The sequence below is a fragment of the Sus scrofa genome, chromosome 11 (assembly GCF_000003025.6).
Source record: "Sus scrofa isolate TJ Tabasco breed Duroc chromosome 11, Sscrofa11.1, whole genome shotgun sequence".
NCBI lineage: Eukaryota > Metazoa > Chordata > Mammalia > Artiodactyla > Suidae > Sus > Sus scrofa.
In genome coordinates this window covers 24,164,846-24,176,993 of record NC_010453.5, presented here as the reverse complement: position 1 = coordinate 24,176,993, position 12,148 = coordinate 24,164,846, and the positions used below count along the sequence as shown (strand labels likewise).

At 46.0% G+C, this 12,148-nt stretch overlaps 1 protein-coding gene across 2 annotated transcripts in view; it reads right to left on the bottom strand.

The window, feature by feature from the left end:
• Window positions 1–12,148, bottom strand: part of EPSTI1 (epithelial stromal interaction 1) — a 99,229-nt gene that overhangs the window by 39,226 nt on the left and 47,855 nt on the right. For both annotated transcript variants that reach the window (XM_003482896.4, XM_021065622.1), the window contains exon 7: window positions 980–1,073. In XM_003482896.4, the coding sequence (XP_003482944.1) occupies window positions 980–1,073 (94 nt within the window). The remainder of the gene's footprint in view (window positions 1–979; window positions 1,074–12,148) is intronic.

The window sequence follows — 12,148 nt, the reverse complement described above, 5'->3', positions numbered from 1 at the left end:
GTACAACGACCATCACAACCCAATTTTATAGCATATCCATCCCAAACCCCCAGCGCGTCCCCCCACCCCCCAACCTGTCTCCTTTGGAAACCATAAGTTTTTCAAAGTCTGTGAGTCAACATCTGTTCTGCAAAGAAATTCATTGTGTCCTTTTTTTAGGTTCCACATGTAAGTGACAGCATTTGATGTTGGTGTCTCACTGTCTGACTGACTTCACTTAGCATGATCATTTCTAGGTCCATCCCTGTTGCTGCAAATGCCATTATTTTGTTCCTTTTCATGGCTGAGTAATATTCCATTGTGTATATGTACCACATCTTCTTTACCCACTCCTCTCGCTGGACATTTAGGTTGTTTCCATATCTTGGCTATTGCATAGACTGCTGCAATGTTTTTCAAGGCCGCACTTGCAGCATATGGAAGTTCCCCTGCTAGGGGTCAAATCAGAGCTGAAGCTGCCGACCTACACCACAGCCACAGCAATGTGGGATCTAAGACATGTCTGTGACCCACACCACAGCTCATGGCAATGCTAGATCCTTAACCCACTGAGTGAGGCCAAGAATCAAACCTGCATCCTCATGGACACTAGTTGGATTCGTTGCTGCTGAGCAACAACAGGAACTCCTCTCTGGACTTAATCTTCATTCATTAATCACCTCTTTATTTTTGTTTTTATTTTTTTGTCTTTTTAGGGCCGCACCTGTGGCATATGGAGGTTCCCAGCCTAGGGGTCTAATTGGAGCTGTAGCCTCCAGCCTATACCAAAGCCACAGCAACACAGAATCCAAGCCGTGTCTGCGACCTATACCACAGCTCACAACAACGTTAGTCCTTAACCCACTGAGCGAGGCCAGGGGTCGAACCCGCAACCTCGTGGTTCCTCGTCGGATTCGTTAACCACTGAGCCATGATGGGAACTCCATTAATCACCTCTTTAAAAAGCATCAGATGGCATACTATGAAACACACCACTTACCCAAGCTGAAGACTGTGAGTCACCAAGAGCCTCTGGACAGGTACTTCTGGGTGGCAACTCTGTGTTGATTCTTCTCAAGAACTCAGTAGTTTTGCTAGCAGGAACACAAATAGGTGTTAGTGCCTTGAGCAAAGTAGAAATATCATTTTTTTTTTTTTGGCCTACCCACGGCATGTGGAATTTCCTGACCCAGGGATCAAACCCACGCCTCAGCAGTGACAACACCAGACCCTTAACCCGCTGTGCCACCAGGGAACTCCCAGAACTACCATTTTTTTGTGTGTGTGCCATTAGATAGTAGCCTAGACTTTCATGGAGCAGTAACTAAAAGTGTCTTTAGTAGAACAAAAGGTGAGCTGGCACACATGGTAGACCAGGAAATCAAAACAAAATACTATTGAGAGACTGCATTTCATAACTGGAAAGACATAAAACCAGGTTTGCAGAATGTGAACCTGTGATTTTATTTTTTTCGGCTTCATGCTCTTCGACATGGAGATAAATGCCCTCTGAGATTCCACAGTATGGGGCCCTAATTTCCTATCTGAGCGATTAAAGCTTGACACCCAAGACTTCACTGTAGGGCTGGGAACCATTCCTCCCCTAGAGCTCCGCACTCTGCACTGCTGTCACATTAGCCGTTCGCCCTCCAGGGGTCTCTCCCCTCGTCATCTTACTGGCCTCAGGGCTCGACAGCACTCAGGATGCACAGAGATGCTAGTCCAGGAACTCATAACCAGTTACAGGTCACGGGCTCCTTTGGAATTCTTTTTTGTCTTTTGTCCTTTTAAGGGCCACACCGAGGCATATGGAGGTTCCCAGGCTGGGGGTCCAATCGGAGCTGTCGCCACTGGCCTCCACCACAGCCACAGCAACGCCAGGTCCGAGCTGCGTCTGTGACCTACACCACAGCTCACGGCAACACCGGATCCTTAACCCACTGAGCGAGGCCAGGGACTGAACCCGTAACCTCATGGTTCCTAGTCGGATTTGTTAACCACTGAGCCACAATGGGAACTCCTCTTTTGGAATTCTGAATGCATGCATGTGCGCACACACACACACACATCTTTGCATTTGATTTGTACCTTCCATGGACGGTAAGAAGTGCTGCCAATTTTGGTCTGTATTTCTGGCATCTCCTTTAGCCCAGAGGTTGCGAAATAGCTGGACATGTCCTCTGTTTATTTTATTATTGCAGCTGCACCTACATACGCCGCAGCTCACAGTAACACCAGACCCTTAACCCACTGAGCGAGGCCAGGGATTGAACACGCATCCTCATGAACACTATGTTGGGTCCTTAACCCACTAAACCACAGCAGGAACTCCTTGTCCTCAGTTTTAATAAGTCCTTTGTTTTTCCCTTAAAAATCCCATCCACTACCCCGATTTCTCCTCTCACATACGTCAAGCAGAGAATACTGTTTTTTCCTTGTCCTCACTTTAATGACTGCCCCATTCTGCCTCCTGTCGATGGATTTGGTTTGTTTTTGTTTTTTGCTTTTTAGGGCCGCACCTGCAGCATATATAAGTTCCCAGGCTAGGGGTCAAATCGGAGCTACAGCTGCCAGTCTACGCCACAGCCACAGCAAGGTGGGATCTGAGTTCCATCTGCAACCTGCACCACAGCTCACAGCAATGATGCATCCTTAGCCCACTGAGTGAGGCCAGGGATGGAACCTGCATCCTCATGGTACTAGTTGGATTTGTTATTGCTGAGCCACAATGGTAACTCCCCATTGATGAATTTCTATTCTTTGGTCCTTTCCCCATGTAATTTGTGGGATTCGGATCCCGTTACTCCATATTCACAATCAAATGGCTCAGCATGGCCTGATTTATGCTGCACCAGACAACTGCAGCCGCCTCCTTCTGCCTCCTTCCTTCTGCCATCTCTCTGCTGCCTCCTAATACTTTAGGGCTGCTGCTAAGATCCGATTTATCAAGCACTTAGGGCATGGGCGTCAAAGGAAATGGAAATAGTCTGGTAAAAATAAATGGTATCCAGTGGGGAGGGGGGGGAATCAAAACAAGGAATTGGAAATTAAACAGAGAGGCCAACATCACTCCAAATCATGACTTAGGTAGAACATGGCATTTGAACGAAGTCAGAAGCGGAAGCTGGGGGAGGAAGAGCTAAAAGTTAAGCGCCGTACATAACCCCAGAAACACAGCTGAGGCAAGCAGCCTCTCCATTTGTCTAGGATTGCTTATCTTGCCCAGAAGAGACAAGGAGACTAATGAAGTCGCAGAGGCTGGAAGCTGCCCCATGGTCTGGGGCTCTCTGAAGCCATCAGTCAAAAATGTGAAAAGAAGAAAGTTGCCAGAAGTTTGGATGCGATTTCTGCATCTCCTTAGCTGAGAGCAGACGGTGGGAGAAAGCGGTGGGAAAGAACAAAGTGGAATAAGAAGAATCACGAGGAGCAAGTCAGGAGCTTCAGACCAAGGAGACTGGCAGCCCTGTATTGTGTTCCAAGGGTTGCTTCTTACCTGGCAATGCCAAGCACGAAGTTGGCTGGGTAGCTAACCAGCATCCATGGCTCTTGTGCCAATGATCAGGGCCCCATTTACGCCACAAAATCAAATCTTTTTTTTTTTTTTTTGGTCTTTTGTCTTTTGAGGGCCACACTTGTGGCATATGGAGGTTCCCAGACTAGAGGTCAAGCGAAGCTGTAGCTGCCGGCCTACAACACAGCCACAGCAATGCAGGATCTGAGCCATGTCTGTGACCTACTCCACAGCTCACAGCAACGCCGGATCCTTAACCCAGTGAGTGAGGCCAGGGATCGAAGCCACAACCTCATGGTTCCTAGTCAGGTTAGTTAATCACTGAGCCACAATGGGAACTCCCAAAGTCAAATCTTAATGGCAGGGCCCTAAGACTGTCAGGGAAGGAGTTCCCGCTGTGGCTCAGTGGAAACAAACCTTACTCGTATCATGAGGCTGCAGGTTGATCCCCGGCCTTGCTCAGTGGGTTAAGGATCCGATGTTGCTGTGAGCTGTGGTGTAGGTCGCAGGTGAGGCTCGGATCCTGCATTGCTATGGCTGTAGCACAGACCAGCAGCTGCAGCCCCAATTTGAACCCTATGCCCATCAGCCTATGAAAAATGTGATTAACGACATAATCAAGGTAAGTTCCAAACTACCATACTAACTGACATTTTTCTGCTATCAGAGTGGTGGTTTCCACAGATTGGCTGAATTGGATGGGGACCTCTGTAGGTAATTACAGTAATGTTTAATAAAAATAAAACATAGAACCTCCTTGGAGTTCCTGTTGTGGCTCAGTAATGACAAACCCGACTAGTATCCATGAGAATGCAGATTCCATCCCTCAGTGGGTTAAGGATCTGGCTTCCTTAACTGTGGGCTGCCATTCTACTTGGTCCGAAGCTCCCATGTCAGGCTGCGATGTAGGTCCCAGACACCGCTGGGATCCGGCGTTGCTGTGGCTATGGTGTAGCCCGGGAGATCGGATTTAACCCCTAGGCTGGGAACTTCCATGTGCCGTGTGTGCGGCCCTAAAAAGAAAAAGTATATCTACAGAAGCTCCTTGAGGGGCAAGAGGAAGAACCGCCCCCCCCGGAGAGGACATGCAACTAGACTAAGACGAACCGGACTAGACTAAGACCCCTGGACTCTAGCACTGAGTCATCTTTTGGCCGGGGTTCCTTCGTCATCACTGTGACTCTGCCACCTACTCAGGCAGGTCACCCTCTCCCACTTTATCACTCTGACCCAGACATAGTTACAGGCCCCCATCCTTTATGCTCCATAGAACAACTGAGAATGAACCACCAATAGTAGACAAGGTTTGAAATTTAGTGAACTCATGTCCAACTCATGATCTTTATGCATCCTTTCTGTGTTTTCTTAGGGTGATGCCTATGGCTTATACTGAAAGGTCTCTTCTGGTCTACGGCCATACCACCCTGAACGCACCCCATCTCATCTGAAAGGTCTCTTCTGTCGCGTCACCTTGACCTAACTCAGTTGTAGCAGAGACTGTTAAATATCCATCAGAATGGAAGTTCTCCTCCTCCAGTGACACAACCGGACTACATTTCCTAGCCTGCCTTGCAGCTAAGGTTGGTCACGTGGTTGTGTTCTGACCAATGGAACAAGGGAGGAAGTGACGCACACTCCTTCCAGGATAACGAATCATAAGCCTCCTGTGCATGTGCCTCTATACATTTTCCTCCTCCTTCTGGCTGTCTGGAATAGAGGCAAGAGCAGCACAAATTTGGAAGTTACATACCAAAGGTGGTAGAGTTGCTAATAGTTTGGGGTCCTGGATATCTTGAGAGGAGGGGGCCTCCTCTCAAACCCATTCACTCATTTTTCACATGAGGAAGAAATAGCACTGCTTAAGCTATTCTTTTTCTTTTTATAAATTTTTTGGGGGTGCACCTGTGTTATATGGAAGTTCCCAGGCTAGAGGTTGAATTGGAGCTACAGCTGCCAGGCTATGGCACAGCCACAGCCACAGCCACAGCCACAGCCACAGCCACAGCCACGCCAGATCTAAGCCACTTCAGTGACTACACCACAGCTCATGGCAAGGCCGGATCCTTAAGCCACTGAGCAGGGCCAGGGATCAAACCTGCATCCTCATGGATACTAGTCAGGTTTGTTACCACTGAGACATGACAGGAAATCCTCAAGCTATTTCTTATTTTGAGGTCTGTTGATTACAGCATTTAGCCAATCCTAACAATACAACATAAAGTAATATATACAAGAGAATCATCTCTCAATTTAGGTGATCAATTCCACAAGCACCTAAGAAGAGGCCAAGAAGAGCTGAGGAAGAGTAAAAAAATAAAATACTTAAGGATTAAGCTGGGCATCTCAACTATTTCAAAACCTTAGTTGGGGGTGGGGAGGAGGTGGGAAAGGGGAGGAATCCACTCATCTTTAAGCTGTCTTACTGTCATATCTAGGAGCTACCTAGGCCCAGAGTATAAAAGCAATACATAATAAATGTATAACTGGGTCACTTTACTATATAGCAGAAATCAATGGAACACTGTAAATCAACCATAATTTAAAAATTATTTTAAAAAGTGATACATGCACCCCTAAGTTCACAGTAGCACTATTTGCAATAGCTAAAACATGGAAACAACCTAAATGTCCATCGACAGGTGAATGGATAAAGAAGATGTGGTGCATATACACAATGGAATACTACTCAGCCATAAAAAAGAACAAAATGGTGTCATTTGCAGCAACATAGATGGAACTAGAGATCATCATACTGAGCTAAGTCAGTCAGAAAGAAAGGCAAATATCATAGGCTATCACTTACATGTGGAATCTAAAATACAACACAAATCAACACATCTACAAAATAAAAACAGAGTCACAGGCATAGAGAACAGACTTGTGGTTGCCACGGGATAGGCTGGAGGATTGGCAGTTCGGGGTTAGCAAAGAATCTATTATTTATAGGAGGGAGAAACAAGGTCCTACTGGATGACACAGGGAACAATATTCAATATCCTGTGATAAACCATTATGGAAAAGAATACAAAAAAGAAAGAATATATATGTGTAACTGAGTCACTTTGCTGTACAGCAGAAATTAGCACAACATTGTGAATCAACTGTTTTTCAATAAATTTTTTTAAATGAATACTCATTTATCTCAGTACTGCTAGGATCTTGCCTAGTTTGAGGACAAGTGAGAGTTTGGAAGGAGACGCTGCAGTGTGAGTGTCAGAGAAGGAGAAGGATCTGGCTGGTGATACTGCAATATGATGGAATATTAATCTGTTAATAGAGATTCATCCATCAAAATGCTGACCTTTTTGAAAGGATAAAATATATAGGAAAGACCACAGAGAGTGAAATGTGTGCCCGTTGGCTCATTTAAATAGGCCAAAAACGCAAAGACAATTCCTATAAGGCTTTTCTTTTTAATATTTAGAAAAGACATTGGAATGGTCAAGGGAGAATCAGTTTACATAAAAAGCAAATTTATGGTTACCATGGGGAAGAGGCTGGGGGAGGAATAAACTGGGAATAGGGGATTAACAGAGGAACAGTCCCATCTATAAAAGAGACAAACAACAAAGATTTTTAAAAAGAATCAGTTTAAAAATATTTACTTCGGGAGTTCCTAATGTGGCGCAGGAGAAAAAAAACTAACCAGTATCCACAAGGATGCGAGTTCGATCCCTGACCTCACTCAGTGGGTTAAGGATCTGGCATTGCCATGAGTTGTGAGGTAGGTCAGAGATGCGGCTCTCATCCCACGTTGCTGTGGCTGTGGCTGTGGCGTTGGCCGGCAGCTGTAGCTCTGATTCAAGCCCTAGCCTGGGAACCTCCATATGCCGCAGGTGTGGCCCTAAAAACAAAAAAGAAAAAAAAAATTTTTTTTTTCACTTAGACCTGTAGGAGCTCATGAGTCTGGCGCCCGCCACCCAACCCACCCCACGGCTACAAAGTACTCGCACCTTCCTCTACCTGGTCCCCCGCATCCGCCAACTCTGCACTATGACAGGACACATTAAGAAAACGCTCATAAAAATGTCCAACTAGGGAGTTCCTGTCATGGCGCAGTGGTTAATGAATCCGACTAGGAACCATGAGGTTGCGGGTTCGATCCCTGGCCTCGCTCAGTGGGTTAAGGATCCGGCGTTGCCGTGAGCTGTGGTGTAGGTCGCAGACACGCGGCTCAGATCCCTCATTGCTGTAGGCCAGCGGCTACAGCTCCAATTTGACCCCTAGCCTGGGAACCTCCATATGCCATGGGAGTGGCCCTAGAAAAAGTCAAACTACCAATTTTAAAGGAAAGAGTCCCTCACTGAAAAAAATGCCAGCGACAAAAATCTCTCCCCGGTACTTTTTGGTTTGCTGGGAGCAGATGGGGCAGTTTCTCCATCTCTTGCCGACTGCCAGCGGACACACAAAGTGGGAGGCAGAGAAGCGCGACTCTATGATAAACCACTACACAGGTCGCTGTGCAGGAGACCAGAGAGGGTAAAGAGGCTTGCGACAAACCACAGAAAGATCTTCCCGGTAACGGGGTCTGAGGCCACTGAGGTCCAGGTCTTTGCTGCCTCATGGGGCCACAGGCCACTATGGCTGGATGTCCTTGTTTTTATAGGTATAACCAAAATGCGAAACACGTTTACTGGGAAACAGCCTGGTAATGAACTTGTTCATGATCACAGAGCTAGTTACTGTCAAAGCCAAGATCAGGCCCAGGCAGCCAGGCTCTAGGGTCCACGCTTTTAGTCATTGCACTTGATCCCTTCTCCAGAACCATATCTAGGAGTTCCCGTCGTGGCTCAGTGGTTGACTCTGACTAGGAACCATGAGGTTGCGGGTTTGATCCCTGGCCTTGCACAGTGGGTTAGGGATCCGGCATAGGCCAGCGGCAACAGCTCCAATTGGACCCCTAGCCTGGGAACCTCCATATGCCACAGGAGCGGCCCTAGAAAAGGCAAAAAGACAAAAAAAAAAAAAAAAAAAAAAAAAAAGAACCATATCCATATGGAAAGGTATTCAATCTCACTAATAATTGGGGACATGGAAATGAAAATAAGATAGCACTTAACACCTGTCAGACTGGCAAAAAACATTACGTATGATCATCTTGCCATAAGCTAGGGAGGGTATCTTGCAAAAGAGGTTGTCTTACAAACTGCCAAGAGAAGGGTAAGTTGCTACCGTGTCAAAGAGCAAAGGATCAGACTTAGGAGAGCTGAATATGTACCTAATGATTAGGTGCCCGTTCTGGAGAAACTCTTGCATAGACGTCTAAAGAGATCTGAGTGGGAACACTGAATCCAGCATCATTCCTAAGAGTCCCAGAGACAGAGAAGGAAAAGAGAAAGACAAGGGATGGGGGAAGGAAATGAACTAGATCTTCATCAAGAATTGATATAAGAGCTTCCATCACGGCACAGAGGAAAAGAACCTACGATCCACGAGGTTGTGGGTACGATCCCTGGCCTCGCTCAGTGGGTTAGGATCCGGTGTTGCCGTGAGCTGTGGTGTAGGTCGCAGACGTGGCTCAGATCTGGACGTGCTGTGGCTGTGGCTCTGAATTGGACCCCTAGCCTGGAAACCTCCATATGCTGCCGGTGTGGCCCTAAAAAGAAAAAAATAAAAGAATTGATATTGATATATTTATAACTGATTCACTTTGCTGTACACCTGAAACTAATACAATGCCATCAGCCAACTAAATTCCAATACAATTTTTAAAAAATAATTGGTATAGTTGGAGTTCCTGTAATTGCTCAGCAGTTAACGAATCTGACTAGCATCTATGAGGACGCAGGTTCAATCCCTGGCCTTGCTCAGTGGGTTAAGGATCTGGCATTGGTGTGGTATAGGTGGCAACACAGCTGGGATCCCAAGTTGCTGTGGCTGTGGTGCAGGCTGGCAGCTACAGCTACAGCTCCGATTGGACCCCTAGCCTGGGAACCTCCATATGCTGCAGGTGTGGGCCTACAAACAAAATAATAGTAATAATAAAAATAAAAAGAGAAACTCGCCCATTACAGTTAGTGTTTACTAAGGGATGGCTTGGCAAACACCCTTCTAGGTTCCACAGAACACTTTCCAAGATGCCAACAGGAAGACCTGGGTGGGGCTGGCACCGTGAAAGTCACCTGGAAGTCACCTGAGAGTGCTTCCTGGAAGTTACTGGACGTAAGACCTGGACCTTTGCACGCAGCACGTCTGCAGTGGGAGCCAGGAGTCTGTGTTTCTTTAAAGCACCCTGGTGATCTTGAGAACCGCTACAGTAGTAAAGATGGATCTTAAATATGTATGATTATCCTAGGGCCGCATGGTTCTGGCTTATGAATAATTCATGTTCCATCACACATTTGGAAACAAAACCCTGTAGGTCTTAGGAAACTTCTGCATAAGAACTACCCAACGATGCATTCTTCCCGTATTTCTCAAAGCCTCACAAACCTGAACTTTGCTGCCATGTGCTTTAGGAGAGCAAATAAAGGCATATAATCACTCCTACCTTCACACATGAAGTCACGCAAGCAACAGGCATTGGCTGCATCTTTTCTTTTTTTCACCCTGTGCTGTGTCAGAAACGCACTGCCTAATTTACACATTTCCCCCATGTACTTTCAACAGTTCTTGCTGCTCGTTTATCGAATTTTTAACGATTTTTTTTTCTTTTCAAGGCCACACCCACGGCATATGGAAGCACCAGGCTAGGGGTCGAATCGGAGCTGCAGCTGCCAGCCTACACCACAGCCAGAGCAATGAGGGATCTGAGCCACATCTGCAACCTGCACCACAACTCACCACAACACTGGATCCTTAACACACTGAGCGAGGCCAGGGATTGAACTTGTGCCCTCATGGATACTGGTCAGATTCGTTTCTGCTGAGCCACGATGGGAACTCCCCAATGCTTTAACGTTTAATTATAGCAGTAATTGCTTTGTGTGGAGCAATATAGGTGATAGGACAATTGGAACAGGAATTATTTTGCCTGAGATGGTTTTATGTAACTGGATGTGAACAAAAGACATTTACACACCTCTTAGCACACACAGAACCTACTGACATAACAGGATGAAAGGAATGTGCTAGAGCCATCTCCTATACAAGATCCATGCAAATGCTCTCAAGACTGAGGGGTTTGAAACAAAGGCATAGGCGGTAACGTTGAAAGAGCTAAACCTGGTCCTTAATCATGGTAATCAAACTACCCCATGCACTTGCATGTAACTTAAATTTTTAATTCTTTTTGTTTCTTTTTATGGCTGCACTTGTGGCATACAGAATTTACAGGGCTAGGCATCAAATTAGAGCTAGAGCTTCTGGCCTAAGCTACAGCCACAGCAGCACCATAGCAATACCACCAGATCCGAGCTGCATCTGTGACCTATGCCGTGGGCCACAGCTCATGGCAAGGCAGGATCCTTAACCCACGGAACGAGGCCAGGGATCAAACCTGCATCCTCACAGACACTGTCAGGTTCTTAACTCACTAAGCCACAATGGAGACTCCTAATATTTTAATGAAAACATTTTTTTCTGGGTTTTTTTTTTGTTTGTTTTTTTTTTGTTTGTTTTTTTTTCTTTTTGGCTTTTTAGAGCCACACCCGAAGCATGTGGAGGTTCCCAGGCTAGGGGTCAAATCTGAGCTGCAGCTGCTGGCCTACACCACAGCCACAGCCACGCGGGATCCAAGCAGCGTCTGCCACCTACATCAATGCAATGCCAGATCGTTAACCCACTGAGGGAGGCCAGGGATCAGACCTGAATCCTCAGATACTAGTTGGGTTTGTTAACCACTGAGCCACATAGGGAACTCCAATGAAAACATTTTTATTGAGGTATAACTGATACGTAACATTGTATTAGTTTCAGATGTACAACACAATGGTTTGATATAGGTCCATATATGGAGACATAATCACCACCCTAAGTCCATGATGTGTTTTCCTGAAATCTCTGTGAGAACTATTTTCTTTTTTTTTTTTTTTTAATTTTTTTGCTTTTTAGGGCTGTACCCACGGCATATGGAGGTTCCTACACCACAGCCACAGCAACACAGGATCCAAGCCGCATCTGCGACCTACCCCATAGCTCACAGCAACACCGGATCCTTAACCCGCTGAGCAGAGGCCCGGGATCGAACCCGCAACCTCCTGGCTCCCAGTCGGAATCGTTTTCTCTGCGCCACAGTGGGAACTCCAACTATTTTCTAATTTCTTTTCTTTTTTCACCCTGTGCTACTCAGAAATGCACTGCCTAATTTACACATTTCCCCCATGTATTTTCAACATTTCTTGCCCCTCGTTTAATGATCTTTAATGCTTTAATTACCACAGGAGTACACGACTATAAGTCAGAAAATAAGAATAGAGAATAGAAATAGGAAAGTGTAAAGAATAACAAGAAAACATCCTGCTTTAACACTGCTGTCAACCTTCCCGCCTCCTCAGAGAAAAACACCATGACTTGTCAGGTGGAGATCCTTCCAGACTGTTTTCTATTAGTTGACAAATACCTATTTGGAATGATGAATGGTATTTTTCTTGGGTATTTGGGCAGGGATAATTAAGGCATGGCAGAGACTTTCCGCTATTCTCCAAAATGTGTTTCTCAACTTCTAGGGACACATAGCTAGATGACACTTCCCAGCCTCCTTTTCGGTTAGACAGGACC